The sequence below is a fragment of the Lithobates pipiens genome, unplaced genomic scaffold (assembly GCF_037356315.1).
Source record: "Lithobates pipiens isolate NorthernLeopardFrog02 unplaced genomic scaffold, aLitPip1_a1.2 Scaffold_18, whole genome shotgun sequence".
Classification (NCBI taxonomy): Eukaryota; Metazoa; Chordata; class Amphibia; order Anura; family Ranidae; genus Lithobates; species Lithobates pipiens.
Window position 1 is genome coordinate 308605801 of NW_027507758.1, and position 20320 is coordinate 308626120.

The window sequence follows — 20320 nt, forward strand, 5'->3', positions numbered from 1 at the left end:
ACGCAAGCGCAGTATAGGGCAGACACTGTCCGATGGGGGGACCTTTCTCATCAGAACACTGGCAACACTCGTGCAGCCCAAGACCACAACACTCCCACAGCCATGCTTGACTGTAGGCAAGACACGCTTGTCTTTGTACTCCTCAACTGGTTGCGGCCACACACGCTTGACACCATCTGAACAAAATAAGTTTGTCTTGGTCTCATCAGACCACAGGACATGGTTCCAGTAATCCATGTCCTTAGTCTGATTGTCTTCAGCAAACTGTTTGCGGGCTTTCTTGTGCATCATCTTTAGAAGAGGCTTCCTTCTGGGACGACAGCCATGCAGACCAATTTGATGCAGTGTGCTGCATATGGTCTGAGCACTGACAAGCTGACCCGCCACCCCTTCAACCTCTGCAGTAATGCTGGCAGCACTCATACATGTATTTACCAAAGACAACCTCTATATATGACACTGAGCACGTGTACAAAACTTCTTTGGTAGACCGCGGCAAGGCCTGTTTGTGCTATGAGGTGCTATGTGGAACTTCCAGTGACCAGTATGCGAGAGCGAGAACGCTAATACCAAATTTAACATACCTGCTCCCCATTCACACCTGAAACCTTGTAACACTAACGAGTCACATGACTCTGGAAAATGGCTAATTGGGCCCATTTTGGACATTTTCACTTAGGGATGTGCTCACTTTTTTTTGTTGCTAGCAGTTTAGACATTAATGACTGTGTGGTGAGTTATTTTGAGGGGACAGCAAATTTACACTGTTATACAAGCTGTACACTCACTACTTTACATTGTAGCAAAGTGTAATTTCTTCAGTGTTGTCACATGAAAAGATGTAATAAAATATTTACAAAAATGTGAGGGGCAGGGGGCGGGCTGGGCCAGGGGACAGGGATGCAATTGCCCCCCGGGCCGCTCTGATGTGCTGTACAAAGGCTGCTGTGTCACCAGCTCAGAACCACGCATGCGCAGTTTTTGAACTGGCCAAGTGCAGCAGCTCCATCCAGTACTGTGAGCCAGCAATGCCTTCTGTCACAGGGCTGACAGTCTGTGTTACAGAGCACAGGCCAGCCCCTCCCTCCTCCTCACAAATGGCTGGCAGAGGCTGGACCTGCTCTCTCTTTCCCCACCCACACTCCGGGCAGCCTGTGTGCTGTCTGTGAAGAAGATGCGTGGGCAGCAAATTTAAATCTGAGCAGTCGGCTTGAATCCAGTGAGTCTTCTTTGAGGCTTGGACCGTCCAAGTAAGTGAGCTCCTCCTCCCTCCCCCTCTCTGCAGCCACAGAGTTTTTTTTTGTTTTTTGTTTTTTCAAGCAGCCTTGTCCTAGGTGTTACGATGTGGGCTCTCACTGTCAGGCTGCGGTTTGGCTGCAGTGCTGGTGTACTGGTGGTTTTCCTGCATGTTGCCCCTGGTCCCATAGAGGTTGCACATTTTACATGTTCTGAAAGTGTACAAAACATCCTGCATGCTGCATCTTTGGTGCAATTCCAGAAAACAAAGCAAAAATGTGCAGCCTAAAAGAAGTTTGAGGGACTGCAGCTAAGGAAACCCACCAGTACACCCGCATTGCAGCCAAACCGCAGCAGACCAGTGTGAGTCCAAAGGCTTGTATTTCTCCAGGTAATGACACGGTTCAATTTGAACTCCATCTTATTTCCATTACTCTCTATAGGTATTAGATGTGCTCTCACCTTATTGTTTGCACATCTAATACATAAAGAAAGTTCTGGAAATAAGGTGGAGTTCAAGGTGAATTTCTAAACCTAAGTGGAGCCCCCCTTTCAGAAGATTTGAGGATATTATTAAAACCAGAGACTGGTGGACTTAGGCCACCATATACAGACTGAAATGCTGCCGGTTCAGCAGAAAATTCAATCTATGGGCAGACTGGTTGTACAGAATTCGATCTATCAACTGACTTCAGTACAACCAGCGTCTTTTTTTTTTTTTTTGCCGATCACTGCTGGCTGCTATAGCTGCCGGCCAGTGATCACTGTATTCTGATGGCTTGGAAACGTTCACCTCAGAACACACACAACAACACATGGCTTGAATCAAATGCCAGGCTTCTCTAGTATTACCCCTATGTGGCTGCGACCAAGTCTGGGCACAAGCCAGCACAGGCTCCTGGAAACACAGGAGGGTGGCCAGTAAGTTGAGAGCTAGGATATGATGTTACTTACCTCATATCCCTGCCACTCCTAAACCTTCTCCACTGCAGCACCAAGCCCACAATGCCCTTAATCTGGCTGGTGCGCCAGCCTGGGCCTGCATTTGCTTTTCTCACTACCTGCAATTGACACAGGAGGAGCATGCAGCCTGGGGAATCTGGTGGTTGCACCCAGGGAGACAGCAGGACTTGTGTTTTTAGCCTGCTGCGCTCCCTGTGACTTTTGGCTACTCTGTTTGCCCAGTGGTGTGGTTCTCTCTCTGCGGGCTGTGTCATGCAGTCTCTCTGTCTGTGCAGGGATTGTGAAGCTGCCTCTTTGTCTCTGTTCAGGCAGTGTGAAGTGGTCTCTCTCTTGGTGCAGGCAGAGTGAAGCGGTCTCTCTCTCAGTGCCGGCAGCGTGAAGCGGTTTCTCGCTCGGTGCAGGCAGCGTGAAGGGGTCTCTCTCTCTATGCAAACAGTATCAAGTGGTCTCTCTCTCTGGGCAGGCAGTGTCAAGCAGTCTCTCTCTCTGGGCAGGCAGTGTCAAGCAGTCTCTCTCTCTGGGCAGGCAGTGTCAAGCAGTCTCTCTCTCTCTGGGCAGGCAGTGTCAAGCAGTCTCTCTCTCTCTGGGCAGGCAGTGTCAAGCAGTCTCTCTCTGGGCAGGCAGTGTCAAGTGGTCTCTCTCTATCTCTCTCTGTGCAGGCAGTATCAAGCGGTCTCTCTCTCTGGGCAGGCAGTGTCAAGCTGTCTCTCTCTCTCTGGGCAGGCAGTGTCAAGTGGTCTCTCTCTCTCTCTCTCTCTCTCTCTCTGGGCTGGCAGTGTCGAGCGGTCTCTCTCTCTCTGGGCTGGCAGTGTCGAGCGGTCTCTCTCTCTCTCTCTCTGGGCAGGCAGTGTCAAGCGGTCTCTCTCTCTCTCTCTCTCTCTCTCTCTGTGCAGGCAGTGTCAAGCGGTCTCTCTCTCTGGGCTGGCAGTGTCAAGTGGTCTCTCTCTATCTCTCTCTGGGCAGCCAGTGTTAAGAAGTCTCTCTGGCAGGCTGTATCAAGCGGTCTCTCTCTCTCTGGGCAGGCTGCATCAAGCGGCCTCTCTCTCTGGGCAGGCTGCGTCAAGCGGTCTCTCTCTCTGGGCAGGCTGTGTCAAGCGGTCTCTCTCTCTGGGCAGGCTGCGTCAAGCGGTCTCTCTCTCTGGGCAGGCTGCGTCAAGCTGTCTCTCTCTCTGGGCAGGCTGCGTCAAGCGGTCTCTCTCTCTGTGCAGGCAATGTCAAGCGGTCTCTCTCTCTGTTCAGGCAATGTCAAGCGGTCTCTCTCTCTGGGCAGGCAGTGTCAAGCGGTCTCTCTCTCTGGGCAGGCAGTGTCAAGTGCTCTCTCTCTCTGTGCAGGCAATGTCAAGCGGTGTCTCTCTCTGGGCAGGCAGTGTCAAGCGGTGTCTCTCTCTGGGCAGGCAGTGTCAAGCGGTGTCTCTCTCTGGGCAGGCAGTGTCAAGCGGTGTCTCTCTCTGGGCAGGCAGTGTCAAGCGGTGTCTCTCTCTGGGCAGGCAGTGTCAAGCGGTGTCTCTCTCTGGGCAGGCAGTGTCAAGCGGTGTCTCTCTCTGGGCAGGCAGTGTCAAGTGGTGTCTCTCTCTGGGCAGGCAGTGTCAAGTGGTGTCTCTCTGGGCAGGCAGTGTCAAGTGGTGTCTCTCTCTGGGCAGGCAGTGTCAAGCGGTCTCTCTCTCTGGGCAGGCAGTGTCAAGCGGTCTCTCTCTCTCTCTCTGGGCAGGCAGTGTCAAGCGGTCTCTCTCTCTCTCTCTGGGCAGGCAGTGTCAAGCGGTCTCTCTCTCTCTGGGCAGGCAGTGTCAAGCGGTCTCTCTCTCTCTCTGGGCAGGCAGTGTCAAGCGGTCTCTCTCTCTCCGGCCAGGCAGTGTCAAGCGGTCTCTCTCTCCGGCCAGGCAGTGTCAAGCGGTCTCTCTCTCTCTCTGGGCAGGCAGTGTCTAGCGGTCTCTCTCTCTGGGCAGGCAGTGTCAAGCGGTCTCTCTCTGGGTAGGCAGTGTCAAGTGGTCTCTCTCTCTGTACAGGCAGTCTCTCTTTCTCTCTCTGGGCAGGCAGTGCCAAGCGGTCGCGCTCTCTCTCTCTCTCTCTGGGCAGGCAGTGCCAAGCGGTCGCTCTCTCTCTCTCTGGGCAGCCAGTGTTGAGCAGTCTCTCTGGCGGGCTGTATCAAGCGGTCTCTCTCTCTGGGCAGGCTGCGTCAAGCGTTCTCTCTCTCTCTGCACAGGCAGTGTCAAGCAGACTATGTCAAGCGGTCTCTCTCTCTGGGCAGGCTGTGTCAAGCGGTGTCTCTCTTTCTGGGGCGATGCAATGTGGAGCAGTCTTTCTCCCCTTGTCCCTCTCTTTCTGTGCGGGGAATGTAGTGTAGATGGATGGTGAGCTGATTCGGTGGTTCAATGGGTCACTTGACTGGACTTGCCTCCCAGGCCTAAGGCTGCCAGCCCTCCCCTGGAGAGGGGTGTACTCACTTTGATGATGCTGTAGTTAATGTACAGTTATGTACTGTAATTTAGTTCATGAAATTTATGGATTCTGTGTCGTATCTTTATTCAACACTCATGTGAAAAATACCACTTTCAGAGCGATAATCTGATTATTAGTACATAGCTTTCAGGAGACGATCGCAATGGTTTATGCAGAAATATCCATAGGGACAAGCACAAAAAATGTTCTCGTACGTTAACAGAACTTATGATTTACCTGAAATTAGTATGGTATTTGTATGCAAAAAAATTGTGTGACCAAGACCATGCATGCTACGAAATGAGAAAATACATTACAGTACACTACATCACTTACGAAGTTGTATTCTGTTGTTTGAGAATTTTCCTAAGTTTAGTAACCTATTCATTTTCTATATGAGACTACCATGCAACAGAAAAAGCGGACAATCATTCGTCCAATATTCTTATTGCGTGTACAAAGCTTTACTCTGTCATCAGTTTTCAGTGGAAGGGTTCCTGAAAGGATAACCTGCCAAAGTTAGATGGTGGCTGTATATTGCCTGTCCTTGCAAGCTATGCTTTCTATTGAAGCATTGTTTGCAATTAAGCAAGAATTAGCCATCAAGGTTATTGATCTGCTAGAGTTGGACACTCATTGTTCCCTTTTCAGTGAGGAAAAAAAAATACTATACCAGCTGTGTTTGAGACGCCTTCTGTCATTCTCAGTGAGACTTGTGCCTGTGTTTGGTCAGCCAATCTTTCCCTTGTTTATAGAAAAAATGAATTGCAGCTATTACTGTATCTACGCTGCACTACCTGACAGTTGAGGTAGTAGGAAGATTGCAACAGGTCTCAGCTCGACAGTCATAAGTTGAAAGGTAAGCAGATGTGACTCTTGTAGAGACGCTTGTAAACCAATGGTCAAACTTACATGGAAGGAGGCCAAGTGTCTCTGCTTTAGATACAGTAGTTTTATTATAACAGACATTGGTCCTGTTGTTTAGAATGCTGTTGTATGTCATTCCTTTCATTGTCATGTGATCCGGTGAATATTATACAACTATATTTTACAGATTAAAGGGCACTTATTTCTCCTTTGGGCATAGTTAGGTTAGAGAGCAAGCAAACAGCCTAATTAGAATTTTCCAGCCAATCATTATTTTTGGATGCCAACTCAAATGACCGTAAGTACAGTACTTGTGCAAAAATGACTTTAATACTTAGAAACTGTTCCAGGGAGAGCAAATAAAAAAAATCCCAGCCAGCTGAATTGATGAACAATCTGAAATAAAAATAAAGTGGTTTAATCAGAGAGTGGGAGATCTAGTATCTCTCAAGTTTGTTTTATATTTTTTTGGATCTGCACACCTAAAGATCCAAAAGGGTTTATGTGTTCCTAAATGTATCTACTGTAACAGGTTATTTGCTGCAGTCTCTGATGCTAGCTCATATGTAAATATGCCTCCTTTTTTTCTTTAAAGTGAATTTAATATTACTGTGATAATGAGGCTGACGCAGAGGTTGTAAGTTTTAATTAAATAATTATCAGCACATACAGGCATATCAAATTCTCATACACTGGGCTACATTGAGTGAAATCTTCCATGGGCTGCATTATGTCTATCTCCACCTTTAACAGGTTATAGCTGTATTTAGGGTGTAACATATAACATTTATAACATGTTGCTAAGCACCCCAACCCTCACTTAGTGAACCACACATCCCCCTTAGTAACAGCGGGAAAGGGTTCCTCTCCTCTGCAGCCGCTGCCACCTTTAAAGTCAGCTTGGCTGTGAGGGATCTGTGAATGAATGAACTAAATGTCTCAAAACAGAAAATAGTTATTTAGAATTTTATTTGTTGGGGCAGTTGGAAGCCAGTAGAGGGAGGGGGGTGTAGACGGAGCAGTTGGTAAGGTGGATGAGTCTGGCAGTGTCATTCATTATAGACTGAAGGGGGGATTGCCTATATAAAGATAGACCTATGAGGAGGGAGTTGCAATAGCCAGGGCGAGAGATAACATGGGTTGCTTAGTGGTTCCATCTTTTAAAAATGTATGTGATTTATTATGGAGATTTTAATGTTTTTACATATACTGCTTTCAAAATAAAAGAGTAAAAGTGCCAGAATACCCCTTGGGGGTGAGGGTATATATATTAATCATTCAGGGGGTCTTCAACAGGACTCAAAAATGGAAGTGCAACATCAGGCATGGAGGTCATGTGCCCACTTATTGGGTATACCAGGGAGACTACATGGCATTTGTAATGGTCAGTGGTACAATAATGGAGCAAACAGGCCCAAGTAGCTGTGAATTTGGAGGGGGAATCCTTTGCCAGGCTAATGAGTTCTTCCATATCATAACCATTCTGAGAGTGAAGGAGTATGTCATGCTCCAGTGGATCAGTACACAGATTTGCTGCATTCACCATATGCATTGCGAATGATTTATGATGAGCTCTGTGGGAAAGAGACATGTGGTGAAGAAGAAATTGCACAGGTGAGTAGTCGACGGTGTAAGCCATCACATGGGAGATCACAGAATGTAAAGGGTTGTATTTGAGGGCAAGCCCACCATATATGTCAGTCCTGATGGCACAGCCAGCAATATTTAGGAAGGTTCGGGTTTATTTAGCAGAGAAGTCCGGTACCATCTCAATATAAGCTTATAACTTTTTTCCCCACATTGTTACATTAACATTACATTAACTTTTATGCGCATGAATAAAAATGTGATCTCAGTCCTTATGAGAAACAGCTGTATCAAGGTCTCATTCCCATTCTGTAGTAATATGACTGAACAGAAGGGACTCCATTTTGTGCGGCTACAGAGCCATATAAATTTATATATCTTAACTCGTATGTTCAGACTCAAGTTAAGATCACAGTTCTTTTTTTCAGCATTTGTAGCAGGTTTTTCTATAAAGCACACATATAAAAAATATAGCTTACAGCACCATCTTTCTATATAAAGCTTTTGTGGTAAGAGTTGTCTGGACCATCGTCCTGTGTAAAGGGGAACACCAAAGGCATGACTATAAGTCATTGAAGCAGATGGCATGGTTAATATGGTTGCTGTTGTTAGGCATGTTTAAGGGGTTGGGTATTTAAGTATTGATGATATGAAATCTACCCCCCTGTATTAAATCACTCCCATGTTCCATGCAATGATTGGTTGATAATAACGTATATAAATTGTATACCCACCCAGAATTAAATAAGATAGCTTTGAACATTTAGACTTGGTCATCTCTTTTGTGTTCATCAAGAAGCTATCTCCTCAGTACTGAGAGGGTGTTCTTGGAACCAGGGGTCAAGTCCTGGGGAAAAAAGTGTGTGGACTCACCCAAGATTCACCCCACTTCAAAAATTAAAAAGTGTGTATGTGTGCATATATATATATATATATATATATATATATATATATATATATATATATATATATATATATATATATATATATATATATATAAATATAAATAAAATATCCACGTATATACAACCCTCAAAGTTTACACTCGCCTGCTCGCATTTTGCGAGTGAATTTTGAGGGCTGGTGAGGAAGGGCTGTCTGGGAGCAAGGGGAGGGGGGAGCAATGCCGGCCAGAGAGTCCTTTTTCCAGCGCTCATGGAAGGGAAGAGAGAGAACAGAGCTGGCCGGAGGATAAGAGCCAAGGGAACATCACTAGCGGCTTTGATTTCAATTGCTGTGTGTTCCCTGCACTCGCTTTCAGACGCAGCCCCGCCCCCTGGTCCCAGGGAATTTGATAGACACATCACACGTCCAACACGGGACAAGTGATGTGTATCAAAGTTCACTGGCCAGGGGGCGGGGCTGTATGGGATGCTGAGCGGCGGGAACACACGGCAGTTTAAATCAAAGCTGTTCCAGTAATGTCCCTCGGCACTCAAATCATCCGGCGAGCAATGCTCCTCTTCACCTATGCTCCCCTTCATGATGGACACAGGTAGGCTGCATTGGTGGACACGGGCGAGGCTGCACTGTAATAAAGGGTGTATATATATATATATATATATATATATATATTTAAAGAATAATCCTGTGAAAAAAAACTAAATCATACAATAGTATGGGCGCACATGAAAAGTCCAAACATAAAAGGTTTATGGAATGGTTTGCACATCCAACCTACTGTGGAGCAAGATAACCAAAGTAACCATTCATGAGTCCCTGAAATAGTTCAGTGTAACATGTTCAATCCCATAGATGTAATCACAGGGCGTTGGAAATGCTAAAATGCAATATTGGAGACGGAATGTGCAGGGAATTATTTTTACACAGCACCAGGGGATGTGCATCCAACACCAGGGAAGGGGGCTGAATACTCTTACCACAAATCGTGGATGCACAAGCCAGTGGCGGTGGGTCAAAAAGGCAAAAACAATCCTCATGGGCGCACACTCCACCTGGAACTCCTGTAGAAGGATTGGTGTATGTCTTCACTTGCATCCAAAAGGGCAGCGATTATACATAGATTTGGGCAGCATGGATCATAGGAAAAAAAGGCCATCCGTATTTAAATAAAAAAAAGTATAAAATTGTACAAACATCGCCTCAGATGTGTACATAAAGTGATCACAAAATCGATAAAAATTAAGCGTGGTGTACAGAGCCGAGCAGGCTATGTACCCGACATGGTTCATACAAGTGTATTTCAACTGGGGCAGATCTGGGGGAGCCGTGCAGGGGCAGTGATGGCTGTCCCTCCATCACCCACTCCCAGCACCCAGCCAGGATGCAGCTGCTAACGTGAACAGCGTTCCTGCAGTGCAAAAAGTACAGGATTCGAGCCCTGCTTGGAATACAAGCTCTCGTAGGGAGCAAGGGTTTGATAAACTGTGGTCAAGTGGTCCAAGGAGCAAAGCAAGTGTCGCACCTGAAGGTAGGACCGCATCGGTAAAGGAGATTTTGGCCAATACTTTATCACTGCAGAAGAAATGGTGGGCACAGAGGAAGGGGTTGGGAGCTACAGCCATTAGGAACTTGTCGGACATCCCTGGTGGGAAGTCCAGATTAAGGCCAACAACCCCCCAACCAAGGAAAGGCCATGCTTCAAGTTGACCTCTCGGAAACACGCCAGTGTAGGACCAATGAGTGGATGATCCTTAAGAGAAGGGAGGTGACATGCTAACACCCAAGGGGTAGACTCTAGGGAGAGAGTTTAGAAGGAGTACTCAAGGGTTACATGAGAATTTTACCTACAATCAGCCTCTTGCACACTCTGTATGTATACTCTGAAAAGCTCAGACAGGGAGAGGAAGAAGCAGCAGGAGGAATCGGTCAGCTATGCAGCAGTGCTTAAAGGAGCATGAGAGGAGGAGATAGCAGAGTGACAGATAAGTAGAGTGACAAATTCTATTCAGTCTGCTGCTTCTCTTTGCAGTGTCTAGTCACAGGCTAGAGGAGGGACAAGACCTGTACTGTAAGTGTTAACTGTAGCAGTGAAAAATCAGGTCTTCACCCCTGCCAGACAAGTTTGTGTTTTGCGGCAGATCTCTAATTCTCAGGACTGGTTGCACAGAAATACAAATCGTTTGGTGGAAAAAGAGCTCTTCTGTATGTATTTTATCTGTAAATAGCTTTTTTCTTACATTTTGCTTAAATAAGTACTTCTTCCAAGAGCAATAATTTCCCTTAATAAAGGATAGATTGCTGTATCAAAGCTCCAATTTACAAGATTGTATGGCTGGCCTACATCTCTGTGTATAAGGACAAACAAATTTCATTTGGGTATTTTAAATTCCAGATGTAGGCTTTAAGGTCTTCCACCTATTAAATTGGCAAATTGAACCAGGTGTCAGACCTTGAGACCCGAGTCTTCAAAATGTAACTGAAGATTGACCCTTAGCTGTATTGTAACAAACATAACATTTAATAATTGCTTTCCTTGAAGCTCCACATTCTTGCCTTTCTTCTTTTTTTTTTTTTTTTTTTTCCATTTTCTTGCTTGTAAATAAAGGCCACTTGTTACACAATTGAGACAGATTCTCTGAAGGGGACTTCAGTTTGTAGTTGAGGCCAGTTTTTTGCTGCTTTTTGAAACCTCGTCTAACTCAAATAGGCGTAGCGAATGTGCAGCTCTCTTAATTGTTGAGCTTATATTCATAAACTGTTTGGGCTGCTTGATGCAAAAGTGTAACAGTTCGCTTTACAATTTGAAGCCAGTGTTTCAGAACTGTAGTCATTTAAGTCTGCCTTCATTAACGACTAGACCAATTCCTGCCTGGACAATTTTTAGGACACCAGCAAGCATAGAGAAAAGATAACTCTAATGGGTGTTAACACACCATCACCTAATGAATATATATTGTATTCAAAATATTGGAGTTCTGTGAGGGCATTGATATTAAGTTAAATAGTAATTATTTTTTTTAATATGGTGTTTATATTTTTAAACTTGACCAATAATTTTATGTAGAACATTTAATAAACCGAAAAGAGGTGTTCTCCTGTACTAAATATAGGTTGGGTGAAAACTTTAAGTGTTTTTCAGAATGGCACTATCCAAAATCTGCTCCTGCTATTCCAAACCTATCTATACATGTTAGCACTGCTGTAGCTATTTATCAAAGAAAAAAAACAATTAAAAGTAAAATAATTAAGTGTAGTACTGATGGCAACCAGTCAGGTCCCATCTTATGACACTCTGGCTTCAGTAGAGTAAATTCTGTTTGCTGGTAGCTTTAAGTCCTGCACTTTGCGGCCTATACTCTTTGAATAAGGCCAAACCATTCAATAATCTGACATCATGCAAGTTTACAGATGCTTCTTGTCCTGTGTAATAGTCTACAGTAGTTTGAATGTATATATATTCTTAAAGCGATTGCCACTAACAGTAGCAAAAAATAACGTGCAAATATATGACTACAGTTATGTGAGTGTTAGGAAAAAAGTAGGTGTTTTTCTTTAATGCTGAAGTAGGTGTAATTTTGCATCTAAAATGATCAGTGTTGCTAGCAACTAAATGCTAGGAGTAGCAAATGATCACTAAACAGATGGAATACCGTATATACTCGAGTATAGGCCGACCCGAATATAAGCCGAGGCCCCCAATTTACCCCCAAAAAAACTGGCAAACTTATTGACTCGTGTATAAGCCGAGGGTGAGACATGCCTGTCCATCCCTGTGTGTGTGTCCGTCCATCCCTGTGTGTCCGTCCATCCCTGTGTGTCCGTCCATCCATCCCTGTGTGTGTGTGTGTGTCCATCCATCCATCCATCCCTGTGTGTGTGTGTCTCCATCCATCCATCCATTCATCCCTGTGTGTGTGTGTCTCCATCCATCCATCCCTGTGTGTGTGTGTCTCCATCCATCCATCCATCCCTGTGTGTGTGTGTATCCATCCATCCCTGTGTGTCTCCATCCATCCGTGTGTGTGTGTGTGTGTGTGTGTGTGTCCAGCCTACCTGTGTCCCGAGCCTTTGTCCCGAGCCTCCGTCCCGTGCCTTGCCTCCTTGCCTCCGTCCCGTGCCGTGCCTTGCCTCCGTCCCGTGTCGTGCCTTGCCTTGCCTCCGTCCCGTGCCGTGCCTTGCCTTGCCTCCGTCCCGTGCCCTCTTCGTCGGCGCCTCGGCGGCCATTGTAAAATTCAAAAGCCGCGCCTCCGCCTTCGCCTGTGATAGGCGGAACACTGAATTTCCCAGCAGCCTGTGTTCCGCCTATCACGGACATCGTATCATCCTCGTCCGTAGTACGAGGATGATACGATGTCCGTGATAGGCGGAACACAGGCTGCTGGGAAATTCAGTGTTCCGCCTATCACAGGCGAAGGCGGAGCCGGAGGCGCGGCTTTTGAATTATAGAATGGCCGCTGTCTGTCTGCTCGACACGCTGATCGAGCGGGCAGACAGCGATGACTCGAGTATAAGCCGAGGGGGGCACTTTCAGCCTCAAAAAAGAGGCTGAAAATCTCGGCTTATACTCGAGTATATACGGTATATTGTTCTCTGTGGTGTACACTATACAGGAAGCCTGTAGTAGCAATGATATTACATCACTTCGGGTTGTGTGTGATTGATTGTAATATATGCTACTTATGTAGCTTACACCATAGGGTGTCATATGATGTCTCTGTTTAGTGATCAACTATTAATTATATCTGTGTTAATCACTACAAATAATATTTGTTTGATTGGGCTATTACAAATAGTCTGTGTAACTTTAGCCTAAAGCTCCATTCACACCAATGCATTTTTTTACTGCTTTTTGTAGAAACGCATGACATTTTTTTTTTTTTTTTAACATGAAGTTTCTATGGAACACGTTCATGTCAGTGCATTTTTGGGCCTCTGCATTTTTGGAAAGGGTCAGGGACTTTTTTCCCTGCAGCATTTTGTATGTAATAGACTTTAATGGACCTGCATCCAAAATGCAAGTACTGCGTTTTAACCATGATTTTATTGCTTTAAGTTTTTTTTTATTTTTTACATTCACTGTGTATATAGCCGGTTGCTAAGGAGCGGGCTGGGTTTTAAACAATTCAAGAAAAAAATGTCCCTCAAATCCCCCCAAAATCCATACTAGATCCTTATCCGAGTACGCAGCCTGGCAGACCAGAAAAAGGGGGGGGGGGGTTAGCGAGTGCCCCTCCTGAACCATACCAGGCCACATGCCCTCAACATGGTGTGGTGGGTGCTCTGGAGCAAGGGGGGAGCCCTGCTTCCCCACCCACCCCAAAGCACCTTGTCCCCATGGGGACAGGGGCCTCATCCCCACAACCCTAGGCTGTGATTGTGGGGGTCTGTGGGCAGGGGGCTTATTGAAATCTGGAAGTCCCCTTTAACAAAGGCCCCCCCAGATCATGTGAATGGGTATGGGGTACATTTGGGTAGCCCTACCCACTCACCCAAAAAAATAGTGTAGTGTGACAAAAAACAAGAGACAGTTTTTGACAAGTCCTTTATTAAAAATGTAATCTTTCTCCGCTCTTCTTCCTCTGCTCTTCTTCTTCCTCTGCTCTTCTTCTTCCTCTGCTTCTTCTTCTTCCTCTGCTTCTTCTTCTTTCTTTGCTTCTTCCACCGCCACTGACCTGCTGAAAAAAAAGAAAATGAGCATCCTCTAACTGGCTCCCGCTCTTCTGTCCACTCTGACGTCAGGGGCATGGTGGGTCCGTGATGTCACAAGGGGTGGGGTCTCCAGGTGACATCACCCGATGGCCACACTCCATAGTTATATAAGAAATGTCAGACATTGGAGCGGACAGAAAGGAAGGAGCCTATTGGAGGATGATGGGTTTTTTTCTTTTATTTTCGGCGGGTCAGTGGCGGAGTGAGAAGAAGACTGGAGGAAGAAGCGGGGGAAGAAGACCTTTTTTAATAAAGGACTTGTCAAAAACTATCTTTGTTGTTTGCTACACTACACTACTTTTTTGGGGTGAATGGGTAAGGGTTGTTTAACCACCTCAATACAGTGCACTTACACCCTCTTCCTGACCAGACCAATTTTCAGCTTTCAGCGCTCTCACAGTTTGAATGACAGTTACTCAGTCATGCAACACTGTACCCATATGAAAACGTGCGTCCTTTTTTCCACACAAATAGAGCTTTCTTTTAGTGGTATTTAATCACTAGTGGGTTTTTTATTTTTTGTGCTATAAATAAAATAAAACGTAAATTTTGTGGGAAAAAAAATGCCTTTTTCTTTGTTTCTGTCATAAATTTTTGCTAATTAGTCATTTTGGCCAAAATTTATACTGCTACATAACTTTGGTAAAAATAACCCACATTAGTGTATATTATTTGGTCTTTGCGAAAGTTATAGAGTCTGCAAACTATATGGTGCCATTCACTGAAAATTGATCACATCTGATCAGACCTTCAGTACATCAGGTGTATCATTTCTTGAGACACTAACAAGTCAGGAATGTACAAATACCCCCCAAATGACCCCTTTTTAGAAAGTAGACATTCCAAGGTATTAAGAAAGTAGCATGGTGAGTTTTTTTAAGTTGTCATTTTTTCCCACAATTCTTTGCAAATTAAGATTTTTTTTTTATTTATTTTTTTATTTTATTTTTTACAAAATTGTCATATTATCAGGTTATTTCTCACACACAGCATATGCATACAACAAATTACACCCCAAAATACATTCTGCTACTCTTCCTGAGTATGGCGATACCACAGGTGTGAGACTTTGACACAGCCTGTCCACATAGAGAGCACCAACATTGAAGTAGTACCTTCAGACGTTCTACGAGCAAAAATTACGCATCTCATTTCTCAACCACCTATTACATTTTTGAAGGCCCTGGAGTACCAGGACAATGGAATTTCCCATAAAATGACCCCATTTTGGAAAGCAAACACCCCAACGTATAATCTGTGAGGCATAATGAGTCTTTTGAGCAGTTCATTTTTTTCCAGAAGTTTTTGGAAAATGTGGAAAAAAATGAAAACGCATTTTTTTTTTTTTTTTTACACAAAGCTGTCAATTTATAAGATATTTGTAACACATAGCATGTATATAGCAAAAATTACACCCCAAAACACATTCTGCTACTCCTCCCGAGTATAGCGATACCTCATGTGTAGGACTTTTACACAGCCTGGTCACATAGAGAGGCCGAACATTGAAGTAGTACGTTCAGGCGTTCTAGGAGCATAAATGACACATCTCATTTCATTCCTACCTATCACACTTTTGAAGGTCCTGGAGCACCAGGACAGTGCAATTACCCACAAAATGACCCCATTTTGGAAAGCAAACACCCCAACGTATATATATTCTATGAGGCATGGGCTGCAAATAGGTACTCGGATACTCTGATGGGCTGCAGATAAGTACTCTGATGGCCTGGTGACAGGTACTCGGGTACTCTGATGGCCTGGTGACAGGTACTCGGGTACTCTGATGGCCTGGTGACAGGTACTCGGGTACTCTGATGGCCTGGTGACAGGTACTCGGGTACTCTGATGGCCTGGTGACAGGTTCTCTGATGGCCTGGTGACTGGTATTTGGGTACTCTGAAGGGCGGTGACAGGTACTCGGGTACTCTGATGGGCTGTGACAGGTACTCGGGTACTCTGATGGGCTGCGACAGGTACTCGGGTACTCTGATGGGCTGTGACAGGTACTCGGGTACTATGATGGACTGTGACAGGTACTCTGATGGACTGTGAGTGACAGGTCCTCTTTATTGGGGGGGCAATCAGTGTGATTGGTGTACACTGTAAGCAGTAACGAGATGTTACCGCAATCTCCTCCTCACACACGATCGGTGTGTGAGGAGGAGAACCCGGTAACATCTCGCTACCGCGGTTTGTTTACATTTTAGTGATCGGCTGTGAAACGATCACAGCCGATCACATGGGTAAACAGCCGGCCAATGGCTGTTTACCAGCGTCGGTGATGAGCAGTGTTCCCGGGAACACGCCGCCACCGAAGTGCACACGCAGCGCGCTCGCGAGCACGCGACATGCACAGTGGGGGTGTGACCATCTGTGATCGGCCGTGACTTCATCACGGCTGATCGTGTGGTAAACAGCCATACCCAATGGCTGTTCACCCCCTTCGTTGGCGAACGGTGTCTCCATGACACGCCGCCACCGAAGAAACAGGGATGCGTGTGCACGATCGTGTGCACTCCCTGTTTAAACGGGAGGACGTCATATGACGCCCTCCCGCCACAATAGGTGCGCCGCCTGCCCGTCGTTTGATGGCCGGCGTTTGAGAAGTAGTTAAGCAGGCTTCCAGATTCCGATAAGCCCCCTGCCCGCAGACCCTCACAACCACAGCCCATCAACACTAGGGACAAGGTGCTTTGGAGTGAACCACACCAGGCCACATGCCCTCAACATGGGGGGGGGGGGGGGGGGCGCTCAGACCGAAGGGTCTGGTATGGTTTTTTAGGCGGAGGGGAGCCACGGCAATTTTTTTAAGGATTTTTTTATTTATTTATTTTTTAAGCCGGTAAATCTTATTTTTTTTTACATTCAGCTGGGAACTCATCGGTTGTTAAGGATGTGGCGGCCGACCAGCCTCCCCGGCTCACTCCTTAGCAACCGGCTATATACAGTGAATGTAAAGCAAAAAAAAATCCTGCAAATCCTGGTAAAAAATCCAGAATAAAAAAAAAGCACTGCAGAAACACTCAAAAGCAACATGCATAGATGTGAATCAAGCCTTATATTCTACACAACACCATTTATCTGCTGCTTACCATGCTAAGGACTCATGCACATATGGCTTGTTTATATCGCTACAGTTTCACCTTTCCCTACCTGGATTAGACCGATATTGCATCTAATGTATAAATGTAAAAGAATGCACCAAATTTTCCATCATGACACCCTAAAAAAAAAAGAAAATAGTGGAAAATAGATTAAAATGCATAATGACATTAACTTAAAAAAGGAGTTTGCGTTGTTTTACGATGACACTCCTCTTCATATACATGACAAAATTGGTATGCCTAGGCTACATCTAAAGACTATATATAATATGCTTTTTCACTTTAAAAACAAAAGTGTTTGTTAATGCTGATGGTTAATGTATGCATGTGTACCAAATAATGACCAGACCTGATCATAGCTTTGCAACAAGACTAATATGGCATCACATTGAGGCTAACCGGATTTGTAATAGTGTTGCATTGTGCTATTAAGTTAAAGCCTTATTTTAGTTGTAGTTAATTAAAATGTTGATCTTTCCCTGCTACAGCGCATACAGTCTGGAATTTTAAAAGCATTCAACAACCCAACAACTAAAACAGCAGATGAGGATACAAGGAGAAAAGTTAAAGGTAAGCTTTCACATGGACTGCTTTTAAATCTGTATGAAGGATCATCGGTTAGGAGAGGTGGGGGACAAAGTACAGATGTGCTCCCTGCCTTGTGCCTCAATAGCTTGTGATTTGAAATAGTCTGTGCTTTCCAGGTTACCTCTTCAGATTTCCTTAAAACCAGTACAGTATTTGAGACATTGGAAGGGAAAAGTTTGATCTAGTAACTATGTAATGGTCTCATTTATCATGTGTATTAAAGGACACCTGTCTAACCTTGTCTATGGATTTTTAGCTTTGTAGGTCTCTAAAGATTTTGTTAAAGATTTTGTTTCTTATTTCTAAATCTGAAAGGGTGCAAATATATACAATAGCTGTTACCCTAAAGCAGACGCCCCAAAATAATGTGTTGTCTGTATGTGTCCAGATCATTGGAAACCATCACCACCACTGCATTGTCATGACTGGCATGGCACAAATAAAACTTCTTTTGGAGCTCATGACAGCAGAGCTTTGTCAATTTGTTCAAATCTGCCCATCCTAATAAATGTGCTTGCTCATTTCTTGGTACTACAGCCAAAAAGGGCTCTTGATGACCTGATTTTTTTTTTTTTTTTTACACAGAAATTGTTTTCTAAACAATATGGTACAAGTTGTATTATACAGAGTTTTATTTGAAAGGACATCTGTAATAGAATGCTAAACTCCTCGAAGTAACCGCCTCTATTCCCACTTCTTGCTTAAACCTGTAGCAGAGGCCCACTCCCTGCAATGGGTATTTCTACGCAATCTGAAATCTCCTTTCTGGCACCCTGCCCCCCCCCCCCCCCCCCCAACTTGAAAATTTAAAAACGCCCCACTGTGCCCTGTGCATACCTCTGCGCCCCCCCCCCCCAAATACCTTACTGTGTACCCCCTCTCCACAACTGCACCTCTGGACCCCTTTACACTACACAGCCCTCCCTTCCCACTACACAGCCCTCCCTTCCCACAGTTAAGTCCAGCAGTTGGCATTCTCTATTCAGCGCTGCTCACTGTCTCTCCCCTGTTGTAAAAGGCAGAGTGGATCCGGTGGCCGGCCTGGGTATCAGTCACCTGGGCACCCTGTCACAGCTCACCTCTCCCTGCCCTGGCTGTCACTGCCGCTGCCTGAGCCCACTATCACCGCTTCAATCGCAGGGGGCACCGGTCTGACACCCCCCCCAATGTGTGGCACCCGGGGAGGACCGACACCCCCCCCCCCCCCCCCCCATTGGTATGCCACTGCTTCCTGTGCATGCCTATGAGGGCTCAGTACACAGGCATGTCTGGCACCAAACAGGATTTTTGCCTGAGGAGAAAGAAACATTTTAATAAGGGAAACAATTCCAGTACAGAGTAAGTTGGAAGCTAGGGTGGGGCATAGTAATGCAGGCTAATTCAGGAAAGGTTGGGGGTGAATTGAGTAAATCCTCAATTCAGGTTATGAGAGCTGGTATTGCTAATTTTACTTTGATGGTACAGTTGTGCAACTTCCAGGGCTGGAATTTTTATCCTGGCTTCACTACTTTGTAATTAATTGACGTGAAACAAGCATACGTCCATTAAGGTCCTGGGATTCATGACCTGTATAATTGTTCTTGGTCATTGGCTAAAAAAATTGGGAAGAAAGGATGAGGATGACAACCCTGGAGGATGAGCAACCCAAAAAGCAGTCAGTAATATCAGCTATGCTAACCAAAAATCTTAAAAATATTTTGTTTATTTGGACTTACACTTAAAAAATATACCTGTTCCCACTTACATACAAATTCAACTTAAGAACAAACCTACAGACCCCATCTTTTTTGTAACCTGGTGACTGCCTGTATTAATATCCTAGTTGATACTATTTAAGAGAGGGAACAGGCGGGGTGCGCAACTAGAAATCGCAGGGCCCCATAGCAAAAGGTTGTATGGGAACCCCCCCCCACAAAAAAATTAACTAATGCCATTGAACAACAGATTACCACACTCATGTGGCACAGTACACAGACAACAGCTTAGTGTGTAGAGTGTATACAGCAAACTAATTTTGGAGGGCTGGAGAGTGGATGTTATCTATGTGTACCTACTTGCAGTATGCCTTGGGTTTTGTCAATATTTCCCACAATACAGTATCCAATATTTCTCCATACTATAGTAAGTATGTATAAGATGCCATTATGCTGTACACTGTGAAGTCTGAATATGATTGCTGCAGCTACAGACTGTGTATAAAACTGTCTGTCTACAGCTTGAGCCAGGCAGCAATTATTGCAGGACACACTATCTGACTGACACACTGTGTTACACACATGAGATTGTACCAATTACAGCCCACACTGACACTGTTCCATATCAGACTGTCTGTACCTTCTTCTCTTCTTCTCAGCTCTGGCCTAAGTCTCCATTCCACACTGCAGACCGTGTGGGATAGCCAGCCAAAGCACTGCGTGGGCTCCTCTGACCATTGTGGGTGGGACTGGAGGAGGGAACGGCGATAAGGTGGGCGGAGCACCTTCGCCTGCGCTCAGCACCTCATTGGCTTTCATAGCACCTTTCACTGGGCACATAGGAAGCAGCCCAATTGTAATCGTGATGGGGTCTGGCGGGTGGCGGCGTCACCTCCAGTTCAATTGGCAGACACAGACAGCACTGGTCGGACAGACTGTGAAGTCTGCGCACTGCACGGTCAGCAGCAATGCAGGAGTCTGAACACACAGAGGTATCACTATGCCGGTGGCGCCGTGGCTGCCGCCAGGCCCCGCAGACGGACGTGCCACACTCACATGATCCATCTGGGTCGGCCTGCATCCTCCCAGATAGGCTAGGTAGCAGTGCACCTATAGGCGGCCGCCTAGCACTCGTGGGTGAGATGTCTGCATTCCTCATCCTCACCGGGCCCCATAGCGCCCAAGTGGGTCGCTATGGTGGTAGTTCTGCCACTGGGAACAGGGTTAGTT

The 20320-nt window shown here is 45.4% G+C and overlaps 1 protein-coding gene across 2 annotated transcripts in view; it reads left to right on the plus strand.

Annotated features, from left to right (window-relative positions):
• The window catches only part of USP45 (ubiquitin specific peptidase 45), a 286672-nt gene that overhangs the window by 221856 nt on the left and 44496 nt on the right, over positions 1-20320 (plus strand). For both annotated transcript variants that reach the window (XR_013276728.1, XM_077487200.1), the window contains exon 10: positions 17297-17378. Coding sequence is in view for 1 of the 2 variants with exons in the window: in XM_077487200.1 (XP_077343326.1) it covers positions 17297-17378 (82 nt within the window). In the remaining variant the exon portion in view is untranslated. The remainder of the gene's footprint in view (positions 1-17296; positions 17379-20320) is intronic.